This window comes from Centroberyx gerrardi, chromosome 7 (assembly GCF_048128805.1).
Source record: "Centroberyx gerrardi isolate f3 chromosome 7, fCenGer3.hap1.cur.20231027, whole genome shotgun sequence".
NCBI lineage: Eukaryota > Metazoa > Chordata > Actinopteri > Beryciformes > Berycidae > Centroberyx > Centroberyx gerrardi.
The window spans coordinates 10,123,251-10,141,570 of NC_136003.1; the positions used below are offsets into that span (position 1 = coordinate 10,123,251).

The following is an 18,320-nucleotide window of genomic DNA, read 5'->3' on the forward strand; positions in this document are numbered from 1 at the left end:
GATCAAAAGGTCAAAGGTTGCAGTAGGGTCGGCAGGCACCAGTCACTGGTTCAACCCTGACCTGGTTATCAACACTCCCCTTCCTCTCTATCATCATCCAGCTTTTCAACGGTCGCCGTAGAAACGGTTACCATGACACCCGGTGCCCATAAGTGATGCAAGTGTTCCAGGTGCAGAGAGCAGTCCATAGTCCGTGTGGAGGGATTGCGTGCGTGCATGTATAGAGTGTGTGTGTGTGTGTGTGTGTGTGTGTGTGTGAGAGAGAGAGAGAGTTGGAGGTTGTGGGTGTGGAGGTAGAGAGTTTTGGTGCATATAAGTAAACTGATATGGGCGAGCTTCAATGGAAGATAATAGGAATCTGGCTCACGGCCCTTTTTCCACAGTAGTTGGATCATTATGTCAACTAGCTGTTCCACCCTGGGGGCTCTTGTTGGAAGAGTAGCTACTGTAGCACAGGTATAAAGTTATCCTACCCTTGGTGTGTGTGTGTGTGTGTGTGTGTGTGTGTGTGTTTGATCACCATGGATCAGTGCCTGTGATTACACCAACACAGTTCTAGGGTTTGGATTGTAAGATGCAGACTTCTATCAAAAATAAATGTAGAATTAAAATAAATGTAAAATACCAGCATTCATTATCATCAAGGAGCTTTTTTGTGGTCAAGATATCCATTCAACCTCCTTTCAAGTCCCCCCCTCTGCAGATATCGCTTCTTGTTTAGCATTCAGCATGTAAAGTGAAGACTTTCGCTGTTCAGCTGGAGTTCCTTGTTTGGATCAGATTGTGTGCACAGCTGGAGGTGTGGGCATTCCCACCAGAAAGCAGAGCAAGGCTTTCATTTCCAATGCAGATTGTGATCTTTCCTGGCTTTTTCAACTGTTACATAAAAATAGCCAGCAGTCTGTTTCATGCTCAGGCTGCTGTTTGGTTTAACTTTGCAAACCATGATATGGCTGTATTTCACTTGGAACGAACAGATATCACACCAGGCTGCTGTAATCAGTGATAGCCTAAAGTGGTGAATAAAAAGGTGGGTAAAATATGACCTACATTCAGTGATCACCACGAGGTAAACAACCACGAGTATGAACAACATCAATCATATTTTCAGGAAAGAAAACAAGTTGTGCTTTTCCTTTAAAAGCCCTTGTCCTCATACAATTTTCAGTTTCAGTTTGATACTACTTACTGTTATGTTGTCCAATACTAACAATTTATATCATTAAGATGCATAACTGCCTAAAAAGGTGGATAACCTGTTTATAACCCAAACTAAACAGGTGGATAAACCTGTCTATTCCCCAAACTAAAAAGGTGGATACACTTATATATATTATATTCCACAAATAAAAAGGTGGGCAAACTGAGTTTTACCTTCCACTACACATTTGTAATAACCAGTATATTAAAGGTATGCTTCTTAATGGTACATGCTGGTTAAGTAACTGGCATGTCAAAACATCACGGTGTTTTTCCCAAAAACTTCGTTTCACAATAACCTTCTTGTTTTGACCCCCGCCTCCTCCCTCCGCGCCTCCCGCTCTGTCCCTCTTCTGCACTCTGCTCTAATTTGCGTGCGCGGCCTCGTGGGTACGGGCACGCTCCTTGGGGGCTCGGCGCTACGCAATGGAAAGGGGGCGCGCCCGAGTTAAAGCACGCGCTACCCAGTGTTGATGTGTCGCAGATTTTAAAAACTCAGAGAGGCAGGCAGGCAGCGCGAGCGGAGCAGCAGCCCGCAGGAGTTTGAGTCAGTCAGAGAAGCTCCGAGACACCGCGGACAGAGCAGGAGTTTAACCCGGGAGGCGAGCCCGCTGGAGCGGCTGGAGCGACAGTTTGAGGCTGTTTCCCTTTTTATTTTTTATTCCAGCACTACAACAAAAACAGCAGAGACCCAGTTGCGACCTGTTTTGAGCGTGTGGAGCAGCGCAGCAATGGAGCTGTCATCAATAGGAGACCAAGTGTTTGCAGTTGAGTCAATAACAAAGAAGAGAGTTAGAAAGGTAAGAAAGACATCTAATAACACACTTCATGTAACTTACATAACTTGTTATCGCTGATGTTTTCCTAATCCAGTCTCACAGTATGCTCAGTGTTAGCTCGCCATCCCCTATCTCCATGCACAACTAAAGTAGGCTACGCAGTTTCCCTGTAGTTTACGCAAAAGAGGATGATGAGCCCCATCTATTATTATCTTTAACTGCGCAAAACTTTGACATTGTTTCGCACGCTGAGACGCATCCTCTCCTGACGACGGCTGAGATGCAGCTCGTTTCGTGCCGCTTGAACGCACGCAATTCCTCCGCGCAGCTCTGTTTTGAAGGAGCCTACGCTGCTGTAGTAAAATGTAAAGGGGGTGTGTATCCTGAAAGCGGGTATACGACCATCTGCACACCGCGCAGCCGGTGCGCTGGGAGCTACGCAGTTTATTTGTAGGTTACGCCAGCGAGGGGGGAACAGCGGAGGACGGGTGTGTATCTGGGTGAAACTGCTGCGTAATGTCACTCACTGCTGCGTGATGGTGATCCATTGATTTATAGTGGTATATATGAACTGCTCAAACAAATAGAATACACTATACAATGTTGTTGTATAGGTTGTATTACAGTCGGCATGCACTTAACGCATGCTGTTTGCTAGAAATGCCTATATACGCATATATATTCTATATTCTGTATAAGGCGTGCATATTGTAAAATATATAAAAAGTGCAAAAATCACCTGCAGCACATCCCTATTAAAATAAATAATTACAGTAATTATATTATAAATATATCCTATTATAAAGTTAAGACGGGTACTACACAGATATTACAGTAAAACTACGAATCCCAATAGGAATATTATAAGGAGTATTCCAGTAACAGATAGACGATACGCTCATTATAAACTCACTACTGCGTACTGAAGACACGCTGCGAAGCCCCGCTGGAATATTATAGTGATTTCTTCATGAGGGATGACTGTAATAATTGTTTCGGAGTGGGTGGGAGGTGAGGCTTGTGCGTTGCGCAACACCACGTTGTTTACATGGAAGCCGTGGCCCCACCTATCTCCGCCGGTGTAATGTTCTAGAAAGTGCCCGTGCATTATTAAAAACTAGCCCATATAGCCATGTGCGGTCACGTCACCACAATGGGAGAGAAGCTGTTTGGAGGCCACCCAGCCCCGCTGTCATTGACGTCATCCCTCAGAAACACCATTTGAAAAGGAGGAGAAATGCCCATGACCCCCCCACTCCCCCGCCTCCCACCCCGTCCACACTTTAAAGTGACAGTCGTCCTTTTTCTGTTTGGCAAACACACACACACTCTCACTCTCTCTCTCTCTCTCTCTCTCTCTCTCTCTCTCTTTCTCTTTCTCTCTCATACACACACAGTGACTTGCTTCTGTATTGCTTTCGGACTCCCTGCTGCATCTCTAAAGCCTCTCTCTCTCTCTCTCTCTCTCTCCTCAGGGTAATGTGGAGTATCTACTGAAATGGCAGGGATGGCCCCCAAAGTGAGTAATCCTGAGGTCATCATTCAATGACCTAATGCCATGGATTCCAGGATTCAATTATCATAATCTGTATTTATATCTGAGAACCGTGCCATGAGGAGGTAGATAGATAGATAGATAGATAGATAGGTAGATAGGTAGATAGATAGATAATTTGAATCTCAGTGTGTGTGTGTTTGTCATTGGCAGGTACAGCACTTGGGAACCGGAGGACCATATCCTGGACCCGCGCCTGGTCCTGGCCTACGAAGAGAAGTGCGTAGTCATGGAAGGCTTTTGGTAGCGATGCTATTGTTTGCAGAGTACTTTTTTGTTGTTGTTGTTTTTTTTTCATGTTTTTTTTTAAATCTCTCCCAATCTGTTTCTGCCTCTCCATCACTTTCTTCGTCCATCTGTTCCCCCCCTCCCCTCTCTCTCTCTCTCCACCTCTCTCTCTCAGGGAGGAGAAGGACCGGGCCCTGGCCTACCGCAGGAAAGGTCTCAGACCCAGGAGGCTCGTGTTGCGGGTAACGACGCTTACCTCTCTCCTTTGTCTCACGCTCCTGGTTATGAGGAGTTGTAGGGTTCAGCTTCCCGGCTGTTAGCGGGGAAGTGGCAGAACTGACCTGGAAAGGGCAGCTTCACCTCTCTCCAGGTGTTGTCATTGGTTGTCATTGATTACTAGCCTAGCTATTAGCTACACAGCAGCAACTCTAAATAACTGGGGGATTTTGGAGGGATGTTGATACACATGTGCTCTTAAAGGTGCTATGTGTAAAATGATGATGCTTTGGTATAATTACCATAAACAAATGAGACCATGGTTAAGATGATTGGTAGCCTCTATCTCATGCCAGTGGTTTTGTTGGTGCTAGTGTTTCCCAGAATTAAAGGAAAAAATCCACCCTAAAACACATTTTTTGTTATTCCTGTGGATAACTGGCCAAATGTAGATGATGTGACGTCACATCGAGACATTTCTAGTGCAGCTACAATGGAGTTTGATAGAAAAATATTCAGCTATCTAAAACATCAACAGTGTACAGGTTTTGGTGTCAGTTGTTCAGAATAAAAGAGCAAGAGCTTCTTTCTAGACTCACCGTTGTCATCATACAGGGAGAAATCCATCGTAGAAGAGGCAGAGAGACCAGTTTCTCCACTGACAGTAGCCTCAATAGACCAGAATGCAATGCAGCCACAAGACATGTTGCATTTTGAGTAAGTGGCGAGACTCACTTTTTCTTGACTGGAAAAACTCTTGTTATCTTGCTGTTACTATGCTATCTCTTATCCACCTACATGCACTGAATGCAACAAGTTCACACTTGCTCTGTGGGGGGTGTCGAAAGGCATTCTGGGAAATGTAGGAAATCACTAACTGAAGCAGTAGCAGACGAGGCAGGTTGAGGGAAAGTGATTACACCCAAAAAGTAAATTACATCATATATAACAGTTTCCACCCTCCACTCTCAGGTTGTTCCTTTAATACCACGTTTCCCATAAATTTCCTTGTTGCTTTCTGTTCTGAAGTCTCCCCCGCAAAATCCAACACAGTAACGCACAATGTAAAACGCAGTTTAGAGGCGGGTACAGGCTGCCAATCTTCTCCCCGATGGTTTTGTCTGTTTACGGTAATTATGCTAATGTCTCAAAATGAACGCCGTAATGATTTATTGATGTTCAAATGCTACATGTAGCACTTTAACGTGATAATGACCTTAATCTCTCTTTCTGTGTCCCTGCCTCTCTCTCTCTCACCTCTGCCCCTAGAACATCTTTGCCATGGACCTCCGCAGCGCGCACAAGGTCCCGGAGAAGGCCCCGCCCCGGCTGCGCCTCTCCCTCACCCGCTCCATGAGCACAGACGTGGACCAGGGCGAGCGGGGCAGCGTGTACCGGCGCCTGGCGCGGCGGAAGAGCAAGCATAGGCCGTCCAAGCGGGGGCCGCCGGACGGGACGTCCCACAAACCGAGGCTGCACAGGAAGGCGGAGGAGGAGCAACCCATGGAGCAGGACTGGGCCGGCACCACAGAAGAAGAGGAGAAGCAGGAGTCCGAATGCACCACCGAGGACAGACGCGAAGACAGCCTATACGGTCGGTTGGTCACGTCTGAAGTAGCTGCATAATGTTGCATTCAGAAATTCATTGTTATTATTCGTACTGGTGAGTGTAGGCTACCTAAAGTGCTGTCCCTCCAAAACTTACTGTCATGATGTAAATCCTCTCTCTCTCTATCTCTCTCTCTCTCTCTCTCTCTCTCTCTCAGGCCCGTCAGAGTGCAGCTCCCCTCCTGTCCTGGAGCGAGAGGATTTGGAGACGGAGGAGAAGATGGAGGAGAAGATGCAGGAGAAGATGGAGGAGAAGTCAGAGGAGAAGTCAGAGGAGAAGTCAGAGGAGAAGTCGGAGGAGAAGTCAGAGGAGAAGTCGGAGGAGAAGTCGGAGGAGAAGATGGAGGAGAAGATGGAGGAGAAGATGGAGGAGAAAATGCAGGAGGAGATGGAGGAAAAGACGGACGCCACACGGACAGCGGCAGGCGGGACGTCGGACGCGGAAACAGGGCAAGCGGTCGTGACTGACAGAGAGACTTCTGAAACGAGACAGAACCACACGTCTACGCGTGACCAATCAGAGGACTGTGCTTCCCTGCCGGAGGCGGGACCGAAAGACATTGTTACCACGGGCAACGTGTTCGATTCGGGCAGCAATACGGGCGCGGAGTTAGGGGCAGGCGGTTTGAATCCCAGGTTAGAGAGCAGGAAAAATAACATAACCTCAGTGATAGTGAGCATCCAGGGGACCAGCAAGACGGCAGGTGATGGTTTCGCGGAGGCAAGGAAGGAGGGGATGAGAGGCGACAATCAGTGCGTTACCACGACGACGCACCGCGCGGCAGCAGAGACTCCTGGGAAGGTGATTGTGACAGACGTGACTATCAACTCTCTGACCGTGACTTTTAAAGAAGCCATGGTGGCTGAAGGCTTCTTTAAGGGCTTTTGAATGAGAGAGAGAGAGAGAGAGAGAGAGTGAATAGGGAGGATGAGAGAAAAAGATACCCATAATTAGACTTGCCACTCATTTTGTACATGTAAATAGCCGTATATGTAACTGTAAGATAATTTCACATGTTTACAAAGCTATACTCATTTCCTACTGAGTTCAGTGAAGACATTTGCCTTTGAAAAAGTGAGTGGTAATTTTATCATTGTGGCTCATTTTCTAGGACGGGTGAGAGGGAGTCACAGTTACCCAAAAGCCTGCTTAAATCACATTTGCTCCATTGTAATCCAGTGGACAATATTGATGTCAGTGGTAAGAGAGAGAGAGAGATAGTGAGACAGCTGAGTCTGAAAGTTCTAGTCCACATTACTACTTCCATGCAGCTACTTTTCCAGCCATCCTCTGTGCTTTCCAGGAAAAAAAAACAACCTTGTTCTCACACTCAAATTCTGTTACCGGGGGCTCGTTTCAGTCGCTCCTCTTTCTTACGAACACGGTTTTTGTAAAGATCGCCCTCTTTTCCAGCCTTCACACAGTGCTTACCGCATGCCCCGTCAAGTCTGTGCCACACACGCACAAACCGCTGTCCCGCGTTTGTACCGGAGAGGTTTATTTCCGTCACAAAGGAGAGAATTAATGCTCCGCCGCGGCAACAGAAGTTCTGTATTTCAAGGAGAAACGGACGCATAAAAAGTACGCTGTTGTGTTTGCTGTCTGTCTGTCCTTTTACTTTTCAAGTATGAAATGCTACCTGGTTCTATTTTTGTATTACCAATTGATAGTCCACTCTTCTCGCTAGCCTTTGTGCATTTTCAAAAGAGGAGATATCAGTTTACACCACCACTATAATGCTGTGTAGGGTAATGTACAAACGGAAGCAGAGCGTACATTAGGTCAAACAGTAGTGAGCTATTATTTATTGCATGTCACATGTATAAGCTAAATTAACTTATGTCACGTGTCCGAATGAGTCTTTCTCTGACCAAGATGAATTGTCAAATGTGTCTTCTTCTCTAAAAATGGCTTTTTATTTTGACTGCATTTACAATAAATATGTACTAAAATCGCTGCCTCCTGGAACCTATTTCTACATGTCATTAACATGAGAGATTCATGCAGATGAAAATAGTTCCTATCTCAGGTAGAGGAGAAAGTGTAGAAATCATAACTCAAAAAGGCATTTCTTCTGTAGATTTCATCAGTCTGTTGAAGCAGTGGAAGTGTCTCTTGTATTAACATCTATAGCCTTTCAGTACTTTATGAATGATATATCTGTTGAGCATGAACACTTTCTTTGTAACCATAGCTACAGCAGCAGTGACAGACCTGATGTAAGAAGCTATCATCATCCATCATCACTGCCTTGATACTGAACATATGCATCACCACTAGAGGGTGCGGTGCTCTCAGCAAAGACAAATCACTGTGACTGTCTCCACCTATCAAGTGCAAGTTAATAGGGGCTATGATTCACAGGCTCTGTATATCTATTAAATTACACAGAAGTGCAAGTGGAGCATCAGGGTGTGTGGGGTAGACACTATCTAGAAACACTGTTTAGACGACATGAATCAGCGAATGAGGCGTTCAAGTGCCATTTTTTTTTAAAACCTGGTATTCAACAAGAGCCATACCTGTGAAAGAGAGGAAAGGCATCGTACTTAGCAATTAGTAAAGTGCCAGTACCTCAAAATTGTACTGAAGTACAGTATAAATGTGCTTAGTTACTTTCCACTTATGCTCATAAAGCAACGCTAGAGAAGATGGAGGCTTTGCCATATTGATCACGTCGATCGAGTCCAGTTAGATCATGTTAAGTTCAGGACGTCCAGGGATGTGTGACAGCATGGAGGCTCCCCAGGGTCACTGCACTGTTCAGCCTCCACACCTCTGACTTGAGATACAACTCCCAAGTCATGACACCTATAGGTGCCATAGAACTGCGATTATGGGATCAGAGGGGGGAATGAGGAGGAGTACCGGGGTCTGGCTGAGAACTTTGTGTGGTCTGTGAAGAATATATAGTAGGCACTGTGGGCAAATATGGTGTTTTTATGTTTTATTAGCTACATTATAGAATTTTGTTGTGTGTGCTGCTGCCCTGACAGGCTCAAAATACAAACTTCCAGTAGATATTTAATTTATCCTGGAAGGATAAACAGATGACTACATCCTCTAAAATGTTACCACTTTGTAACCGGCACAAAATGGCCAGCAAAGTTTGTAATATTCAATGGTAAGCTTTACTTTCATGCCAGCAATCATTTTGTCAGGATAGGTGTCACATTTTGGAATGAAACTCATATTGTCTTGTATCCTCCAACTACCTCAACTTCATTTGTTAAGAGATGAACCTAGAAGCACAGAAAAAGAGGGAAACCACATCCAGGACACGTCACTATTGGTAATTTTCATTTTATTATAAAAACAGTATTTGAGTCCACAGTTTGTGTTTCCTTTGTACAGTAAAAAATATTAAATTAAACTCCCAAAGTTCTTAGCAGAAAGATAAATTGAGAGGATGGAGTTTGGGGGGATGGGGAGAGGGGGGGGGGGGGGGTGAAGAGGACCAGCGCGTTTGGACCTCTGCTCTGGGGCAGGGGGGTTGGGTGGGGGCGGGGCTTAAGTCCGAGGGAAGCAGCAAAGGGGATGAGGCAGAAAGAGACGGAGAGACTCGTGGTCACGTCTCTCCCTTTCCCCCCTCAGTTCTGTGCAACACAGTCCATTTGGATCAAATTTCCTCCATTTCCTCCAAACAGTAGAATCCTAAAAACACTGGTGGATCGCCCCCCAGTTTTTTCACATCCCACACCCCCCATGTACTCGAAATGTTACAGGCACACAGGTATGCACCCCCCCCCCCCCCCCCATCCCCAAGCCTCCACTGCTCAATATTAATTGTCTTTAAAGGAAGGAGTGCACACACATTCGAGGGAGAGGGCTTGCGTGTTTTGCGAGGGAAGTCCCTTCCAGCATGACAGATGTCCCATACAGTAGCTGGCCGGGGCGTCGCAAAATGTCCGTTCAGCAACTGAAACTCGCAGCAGACCCTCAGCCACTGCAAAAACACTGACATTTAATTATTCCCAACTGGACAGACCCAACTAAAGACATCATAAGTGAAATGAAATATCCACTACCCCCCAAATTTCAACAGTCAATAACAAAAATATATTTCTATACGAATTGTAGCAGTCTCAGGGTACATACCAACCAAAAAAAAAAAAAAGACAAAAAAAAAGAACCCATTGAAAACAAAAATAAATAAAGCAAACCCAAACATTTCAAAAAAAGGAAGATATGCATCATGTTTGGATTTACAATAATAACATTAATAATAATAATCCACATCACTCTGCAAAAACTGATAAGACAGACTGAATGATGGAAAACAAAAACGATAAAAAAGTCCTTTGCATTAAATCGTTTCCTCTTTAATTCTTCACCACTTTTAAAATCTTAAAAACATTTCTTAAAAAAGGCAAATACTCCCATTTCCCCCAAAAAATATCACCTGTCTTGTATTCTCTAAGGGGGGGCAGAGAAACCATCCCCCTCTTTGTACACAATTGGCAAAAAAATATATTAACAGCAATAACTTACAATTCATTTATTCTAATTTATTTATCGACTGGTTGATTTATTGTTACATCTCCCATAGGAAGTTCAGTTCAATGCATCTTTATTGAAAACATTTTAAATAACATTTAATAATAGTATAAAAAAGAAAGGCTAAGTAATAATAACAATAACACTGTCCTGGGTGAGTGCAGTTTCTGCGAAGAATCACAGAGCATTTCGGCTCAACTTGACACATTAAGTAGAACTCCTACATGATGTCTAAGGTGTTGTGATTCATGTTCTGGCCCAGCGGGTCTTGGCTGTTGCCCCCGGGGCCGTGGAGGCCGGCCATCCCGCTCAGCTGGGACAGCATGGCGCTCTGATCCGACCCGAACTGCTCCATAGAGTTCTGTTGCTGCTGCTGGGCCGTCGACTGCTGCTGCTGCTGCGGGGGGACCACCATGCCAGGGTGGTGCTGGTTCAGGTGGCCGGGGTGCGGGGAACCCGTCTGCGTCTGTGGGGAGATGTGATGCGGAGAGGGCTGGGGCTGCATGCGCGGGGACGGGCTGGAATGCGGGGGCTGGGACTGGGGTCTGGGTGAGGGCTGCGGGGAGCGCACCTGATTGGCCAGGGAGGTGGGCAGCGTCTGGCCCTGCAGGTGCGGGTGCGGGGACTGGGCCATCTGCTGCGGCTGCTGGGGGCTCATGGGGTTGCTGTGCTGGGCCGGCGATCCCCCGGTGCCCAGATGCTGTTGCTGCTGCTGGAGCAGCCTCTGGTGGATGACCTGGTGAAGCAGCGCCTGGGAGGATTGAGGCTGGGGGCCACCCTGGGGGGGCTGAGGGCCCTGAGGTGGCTGCTGGGGACCTCCTATACCCCCTCCACCTGGCCCTCCATCGCCCCCCGGTAGCCCGGCCATGGCGTTCTGCTGCTGCTGCTGCTGCTGCTGCTGCTGCATTTGGAGATGGTGCTGGTGCTGCAGCCTCTGCTGGAGCACAGCTGCGGCCTGCTGCTGGGCCACCGTCCCTGGGTAGCCTTGCCCCTGCTGCCCTGGGGGACCGCCGGGCTGCTGAGGGCCGAGAGGGGGACCTCCTGGCGGGCCCTGCCCCGCCTGGGGAGGCTGCATTCCGGGCTGGCCCATGTAGCCCTGGCCCTGGGGTGGCTGAGGCTGCTGGAACTGGCCATGGTTGACTCCCATTTGTTGTTGTTGTTGTTGTTGTTGCTGCTGCTGCTGTTGCTGCTGCTGCTGCTGCTGTTGCTGGAGGTGCCGTCTCATAAGCAGCTCTCTAAACTGGGGATTGTTGAGATTTGCCATCTGCGGCCCCTGACCCTGCATCCCTCTTCCTCCTCCCTGTTGCTGTTGCTGCAGAGCTGCCACTTGCTGCTGTTGTAAACCGGTCAGCATTGGCCGCTGCTGCTGCTGCTGCTGCTGCTGTTGCTGCTGCTGTTGCTGCTGCAACTGTTGCTGCTGCTGTACTTGCTGTAGCTGGGCCATGGAGGCCATGTTGACATTCACCCCTCCCTGACCCCCCATGTGCATTCCCGGCTGGCCGGCACCTGCAGCGTTCACGTTCACCTGTGGACCCCCACCGGCCATGACATTACCAACAGGAACCCCCACGGGGCCGGGACCTCCCGGAACACCGCCTGGTCCACCAGGGGGTCCCTGCGCCCCCTTGTACTTGGAGGCCCTCTGCTTAATGAAAGCAGCCATGAGCTGGGGGTTGGAGCGCAGGATGTTGAGGACTTGCTGCTGCTGGAGTGGCGAGCTAGGTGAGCGGAGCGTCCGTAGCAGCTCCTGGAGCGCTGCCTGGGGGAGGTTCCCACCTACACCAGCCCCTGGGACACCAGCGGCTCCAGGAACAGCCCCACCTGGTACCCCACCACCAGCACCTTGCTGCTGCTGCTGCTGTTGTACCATGTTCATCAAGGCAGCGTGGCCCTGAGCTTGCTGTTGCTGTTGCTGCTGCTGTTGCATTTGTTGCTGCTGTTGCTGAGCTGCCACCATGCCCGGATGCCCCATCTGGCTCATCATAGCCTGCCTCTGCTGGGGCGGCATCCCCTGGCCGGCCCACTGCTGCTGCTGCTGTTGAGGGTTCTGGAGCGGAGCACCCATCCTCTGCTGTTGAAGCTGGACCTGAGGAGGGAGCTGGCCCTGGGGCAGGTTACCCTGCTGAGGAGGCTGCTGCATGGGTCCTCCAGCCCCAACCATCATCCCTGGTGGAGCTCCTTGTTGTTGCTGTTGCTCCATGTGCGCCCTGGCAGCTGCTGCTGCTGCTGCTTGGGCCTGAGGTGGCATGCCCTGGGCCCCGACCATCCCCACCGCCCCTGGGTGGCCCATGCCCATCTGTTGGCCTTGAGCCTGTTGGTGGTGGGGGTGAGGGGGCATCATGCCTGCAGCCGCCTGGGCCGCTTGTCTCTGCAGGGCCATCTTCCTCTGAGCGTCAGCTACCTGCTGGATCTTCATGGCTATTTCTACGGCTGCGGGAGGAGGGCCGGACGGGGGCTGCTGTTGCTGTTGTGGCAGGGGAGGCTGGCCCGGGCCCTGGTTGGGAGGCTGCTGGCCCCCACCACCTCCAGCCATGACGCTGCCACCGGGCTGCTGCTGGGGAGGTGTCGCGGGGCCCAGGCCTGGTTTGCCCTGGGACTGGTGGATTGGGGAGGAGCCGGGGGGTCTGGTGGCATATGGAGGCAGATTGTTGGGGTGCTGCTGGAGCTGTTGAGGGGTGGCGCCTCCTCCACTTTGCTGTTGCTGCTGGACCTGAGGAAGCATCTGCTGCTGATGTTGGGGAGAGCTCATTATCCCCCCCGCCCCACCTCCTCCACCCGGCATCTGCTGGAACTGGTGGTGGATGTGGTGCTGAGGAGGCATGCCACTTTGTGGAGGCATCCCACCTGGCTGCTGTTGCTGCTGGCCTCCAGGCCCAGGGCCCATTCCCTGCTGGGGACCTGGGGGCATGGTCTGAGTCGGGGTCTGGGGTGTCGGGGGCTGGGTGCCACCAGATGTGGGGGTACTGGGTGCCGTGGTACCGTTGTTCCCCGGTGATGGAAGACCTCCGACAGGTCCCCCCGGCGGCCCTCCGGCCGGCTGCCCCACCCTCTGCATGCTGGCCATCCTCCTTCTCAACATCTGGGCCTGCTGGAGCCTATGCTGCAGCTGCTGCTGCCGGAGCTTGTGCTTGATGTTCAGGCAGAACGGGACGGGACACTTGTTCTCCTGACAGTGCTTGGCGTGGTAGCAGCACAGAGCGATGAGCTGCTTGCAGATGGGACAGCCACCGTTGGTCTTGCGCTTGCAGCCTTTTGTGTGCTGAACAACGCGCTTCATCTTCTGGCAGGATGGGAGGGAGCAGTTGGCGTTGCGGCACTGGCAGGCGTGGACCAGCGACTGGATGCAGCGCTGGATGCTGAGGCGGCGGGAGTCTCCGGGGCTCTGGGTGGCTGCTGCTGCCTGGTTGTTGCTCTCGTCGTCTAAACCAAGCCCCAGCTTCTCCATCTTGTGCTCGTGGCCCTTAGTGTTGTAGCAGGTGATGCACAAGTCATAGTCCTGGGAGAGGAGAGAAAAGGAGGAAAGGGGAAAATAAATATGAGTAGTTCATGGTATTCAATAAAACTTTCCTGTTAAAACTAAAATGCAACAAATCAATTTAATCTAAGACATCCAAGACAAGTTGAGGGTTAAGTACTTAGAGCAACTGCACCATGATGGTAGTGGTTGAGGGAGAGGAGAGCATATCTTTGTCTCTCCCCTTGTCCAGATTTTCCAAACTCCTATGTGGGAGTGGCCTTCCAGTCACAAGCACAATGCTTAAACCAGTAGGCTACCATCACTCCAATTCTTTTGTCTGTCTTCAATAAAAACCTCTCACTTAATCTATTCAGCAGCCACTTTTAAAAAGGGTAATACCACTGAATTTATGCTTTGAAATACGGTATGTCATTTATTCCTTTAAAAATATGGAATTTCTGTTCAAATGTTATTCCCAAGAATGTTGTAAATAAATGTTATCCACAACATTCATTGTATTAAAATTCACAGTTGCTCTCTCAGATGGCCAGAAACCAAATGGAAAACTGCATCCCCACCGCCTAAACTTTTCCATGTCACATGGATGCTCTATTGAGTAGGAAAAGACTGAAAAAGTTTGTGACTGCACCTAGGATGAGTTTCTGGGTCAGAACTATTAACACTGCTACAGTACAAAGCTCATGTGGAGGTAAAAGTATAGTCACATATGAGTCCACAAAATGACACTACTGTTCATTCAGTGCATTAACAGAACACACACATAAATATTCAGTTTATAGGCCGATATTCAGAATATTAATGTGCAAGTAAACACTCACTGTCAATGGACAGTCTCCAAGCTGCAAATCAGCATGACATTACAGATTAGAATGTTATTTCTCTTCTGTCTGAGTTAGGGTTGTCGCGGTGGGCGGTGTTACCAGTGGCATACGGTCTAGGAGTCCACACCGGTGTTATTAGCCCCACACTGGGAATACTGTTATTTTGTATTTTGTAAAATAAAAGCACATATTCAGAGCTTCCATGTTCAAGTTAGGCTACTAAATGATACATGGACATACTAAAAACATACTGATCATTAATATCTGATCACTACTGTGACAGATTAGGATGAATAGGATTCATTATTTGTCCTTACCTAGTGACAGTAATGTGTCCAGTACAATCCAATGGGAGCCTAAAGAAGGGCAATATGCCAGAATCTGCACTGCACTCACATTAACTCTCTGAGTGTTGAGCAGTGTTATAAATCTCTGATTAAAAACTGTTACGTTTACAAATGCCGTCAATACAGTTTGGAGAGGAATTTTAAGTTTCACTTTCATTGTAGGGGTTTGTCCTCCGTTTCCTTCCTTTAGTGACGCTGACTTTGATAGCGCTTAGACCCCCTAGTGGCGACAGGCGGTATAACCGGTATGGCCGGTGTTGAGGAGGGAAACAACACCGGTGTCAAAATGGCACCGCCGTGACAACTCTAGTCTGAGTGAGTCATGTTCACAAATACGGACTAGACTCTTCCAGGCCAACAAGAACAGCATAATGTGAATTTTTAAAATAAGTGGGATTCCTCTTTCCCTTTAAGTTTCACCACCTGATGATGAAAGACAGACTAGAAAAGCTGAAATATTCTCAGGGGCAAAGGCTACTTGCCGCTCTTTCATCTCCAGTCAATTGGCGGGGAAGAAAAACAAGAAACGGCACCCTCTCCCAATTCTCACCTCGCAGACGGTGCAGTGGAAGCGGGTCTCCACGTGGTGTTTGCACTCGTTGCAGGTGTAGACGAAGCGGTCCTGGCTCTGGTTGTGCAGCTCCACCAGCATACACATGGAGCTCCACTTGGACCTCCGCAGAGAGCTGAACTCCAGGTGTTTGTCCCTGGCCAGGGTCAGGAAGGCGTCGCGGCCGTCCATCAGGTCGCAGGCCATCAGGGGGTCCGGCTCGGTGATGGGGGGCAGCGAGTTGGCGGTGGGGCCGGCGATGAGACGGATGACAAAGAAGACCTGGAGATGAGAGCGGAGGGGATCAGGGTCAAGTTTCCATAAGTGGTCTGTGTACGGTCTGTGATGAGGAGTCATGTGTTCGTACAGACAGGCTTTTATATAATTTGGTTTTGGACAATCACAGATGTGTAATCTATTTATTGCGGTGGGAAATAAATTGTCACAGCAGCAACACACTTGAGACACAATAAGCACCGTCACAAAACGCTATAATTGACGAAATAAAATTACTACATCTGCCCTCCTGTAGAATCACCTGGCCTATTATCAACATATACCACAGTCAACAGTATGTACTTCAGTCCTGTTGACTTTGCCTCTTTTGTGCTTCGATCCCATTTTTAAAAAATATATTGTTGTCATTGTCTTGTTTATTCTAGTGGCTTTTATTCATTATCATTCCGCTGTTGGTAAAGCACTTTGTAAAGTTTTTTTGGTGCCATTGTAGAAGCTACTTTACATCTACAACAACAGAGCAGCAAGCATGTAAAATGGTGGGACTTCTATGATCTGTATGTATAGAGTGAATATGAAAAATGTGGTGACATAATTCACCTTAATGATCTTAAAACTGTGCCATATAATCCAATACAGGGGATGGCAGCTTTTGGTAGAATCAAACCGGACTCGTACCTCTTTGTGTTTCTCCATGGTGGCGTAGAGCTTCTGGGAAAGGTCGTTGGAGACGTTGGGCATCCCTGGCTTCTTCTTATTGGCTCGGCTCAGGCTACTCTTGTTCTTGCTCGTCTTTTTATTGTTCTTCTTTTTGGCATTCTTGCTGTCTCCTTTTGTGGCCTGTGGGTGTTTTAACGTCAACTTCAATTCATTGCACTGCCGTTATAACACATCAATGCTGCGAACAACTTGCACACAGCCCCGTTCAAACATCCCCATCAAAACTCTGTGGGTGTCAGATCAGAATACACACGTGGCCCCTTTCACTCATCACCTATTCTACTCACATCTATGCTCTCGTTGGAGGTGCTGTTCTCCTCCCTCTTCCTCTCCTCCTCCTCCTGCTCCAGCTCCTTGATGCTCTCCTCCAGCACGTTGGGCCAGAAGTCGCCCTCAAAGTATGGCAGCTCCTTGGCACTGGTCAGACGGTCCTCTGTCGCCTGCTTGAAGATGTCCTGAGGGACAGCGGGGGAGGAAAAGCTGAGTTTACAAGCGCACGTGCTGTAGATGATGTGGTGAAAACCCCTGCAGGCCTTGGACTCACTGCTGGGAGAACATTCACATCTCTGTCTCCCCTATTTTTGTCCCTATCAGCTTTCCTACCATCTCAATTAAGGGAAAACTACATAAGGGAGTAGGCTGAATATGCATTAACTCGAAAATGCATAGGGAATGAAAGAGAAAAGCAACTCAAAAGGATCAGAATGAGGATGAATATGAAGATGGATGATTTTAAGGATTATGGATGAGTCATGACAGAGAGTTTTGTTAATTAAGAGCCAGCTCTGCAGTGACTCGTGCAATAATTCACAGTGTATAAACAATAACAACACAGAAACACATCTCACCTTGTAGTCATGGACAATGCGCTCGGCCACAGCCTTGTCCAGCATCTTCTTGTACCACTCCTGCAGGCGTTTTGGCTTGGGGATCTTCTGGTCTATTGGGTGGCAGTGGAAGATGTAATCATCCCCTTCGCTGGGTGGACAGGCCCAGATGTGACCTGTTGTAAACCTGAGAAGAGGGAGAGCAGCATTTAATTCAATTCATTCAGGCTAGTAAAAAGAAAGAAATTGAAATTCACTTATTCCATTTGCCTGCTCATTTCCAAGGTCACTCCCAGTACTGCAAATGGTCTGTAGCGGTTGTTTTAGTACCTCCACTGGCACACAAAGTGCCTAATGAACACACTATAATAGCATAATAGGCTCATATTTAATTGTTTGTTTTACAATAGGTTAAAGTGTTCAGTTAGTGGAATCCTATAATCTGTTTTCAGCTGCTCATTTGAGGTTACACATTTTCAAGTCTTGTTTCTGTATTAAAAGTTGTATTTTGTGGTTTCTCACCCCAGCCTCCTGACGTATTCCAGGTAGCCTATCAGGATCTCGTGGTAGACGCCAGTGCGTAGGTGGCGAGGCTGGAAAAAGTGCACGCTGTCCAGGTAAGAGATGTACACCCTCCTCTGATTGGGCGGCGGGCAGTCGGAGCCGTACTCCTGGACGTGCATGCCGAAGAAACACACGTCTGCTCCGTCGATGTCCTCGAATGCAAACAGGGCTTTCGTCCTGTATGGGAAGGACTCCGACATCTCTCCGCTGTCCACAAACCTGCAGGGAAGAGAGCCAGGGATCAGGAAAGATATTGGTGCCTGGGTCCGAAATCAACACCCGGCAGATACAAATGGTAAAAAATTGTCTTTGGCAGATAACTCAGTGAGGGTCAACTGCCACACTTTTCAGAAAATAACATAACACCAGAAAATGCTCTCTAGTAATTTAAATTGTTGCACTTCAAGATGAATTCTAAACTTAATCTGTTGTATCCAAGTAAGCAAGTTAACACAGCATCTGATTCTGTACATGAAATAGCACTGAAAATAGGTAGGGTGACATATTTCTATGAAAAATGTATATGAATCATTTTGGCCGGTACAAATTCTTCTTGGAAGGTACTTTTTTAAGTTTACCTATCAGTGTCCAAAATACATTTTTTGGCTCAACTGCCAAAAAATTAATTTTGGACACTGATATGTGTGCAATTAATTTTTTGGGCTACAGTTACTGTAGATAATAGAGAAACT

The 18,320-nt window shown here is 48.0% G+C and overlaps 2 protein-coding genes across 4 annotated transcripts in view; one reads left to right on the plus strand and one right to left on the minus strand.

Moving 5' to 3' along the window:
• The first annotated feature begins 1,696 nt into the window (after window positions 1-1,696).
• On the plus strand, window positions 1,697-7,533 carry cbx7a (chromobox homolog 7a). 2 transcript variants are annotated; one of them, XM_071896893.2, is made up of 6 exons: window positions 1,697-2,000; window positions 3,455-3,498; window positions 3,688-3,753; window positions 3,938-4,004; window positions 5,248-5,572; window positions 5,745-7,533. In XM_071896893.2, exons 1-6 carry the CDS (start codon window positions 1,932-1,934, stop codon window positions 6,473-6,475), a joined length of 1,302 nt encoding a protein of 433 aa, XP_071752994.2. In that variant the 5' UTR covers window positions 1,697-1,931; the 3' UTR covers window positions 6,476-7,533. The 2 variants fall into 2 exon arrangements, with proteins under 2 accessions (XP_071752994.2, XP_078140883.1); XM_078284757.1 differs by lacking the exons at window positions 1,697-2,000; window positions 3,455-3,498; window positions 3,688-3,753; window positions 3,938-4,004 and adding an exon at window positions 4,635-4,695.
• A 1,341-nt stretch (window positions 7,534-8,874) lies between these two features.
• Window positions 8,875-18,320, minus strand: part of ep300b (EP300 lysine acetyltransferase b) — a 36,163-nt gene continuing 26,717 nt past the window's right edge. For both annotated transcript variants that reach the window (XM_078284439.1, XM_071896887.2), the window contains exons 25-30: window positions 17,587-17,847; window positions 17,086-17,251; window positions 16,525-16,692; window positions 16,196-16,357; window positions 15,281-15,562; window positions 8,875-13,580 (exon numbers count right to left, since the gene is read on the minus strand). In XM_078284439.1, the coding sequence (XP_078140565.1) occupies window positions 10,305-13,580; window positions 15,281-15,562; window positions 16,196-16,357; window positions 16,525-16,692; window positions 17,086-17,251; window positions 17,587-17,847 (4,315 nt within the window). In that variant the 3' untranslated portion in view covers window positions 8,875-10,304. The remainder of the gene's footprint in view (window positions 13,581-15,280; window positions 15,563-16,195; window positions 16,358-16,524; window positions 16,693-17,085; window positions 17,252-17,586; window positions 17,848-18,320) is intronic.

Excerpts from the sequence above, each read along its gene's own strand:
- cbx7a (XM_071896893.2), top strand. The coding sequence starts at position 1,932 with ATGGAGCTGTCATCAATAGGAGACCAAGTGTTTGCAGTTGAGTCAATA. Across the intron at positions 3,754-3,937 it reads GTCCTGGCCTACGAAGAGAA|GGAGGAGAAGGACCGGGCCC; the intron begins GTGCGTAGTCAT and ends TCTCTCTCTCAG. Across the intron at positions 5,573-5,744 it reads ACGCGAAGACAGCCTATACG|GCCCGTCAGAGTGCAGCTCC; the intron begins GTCGGTTGGTCA and ends TCTCTCTCTCAG.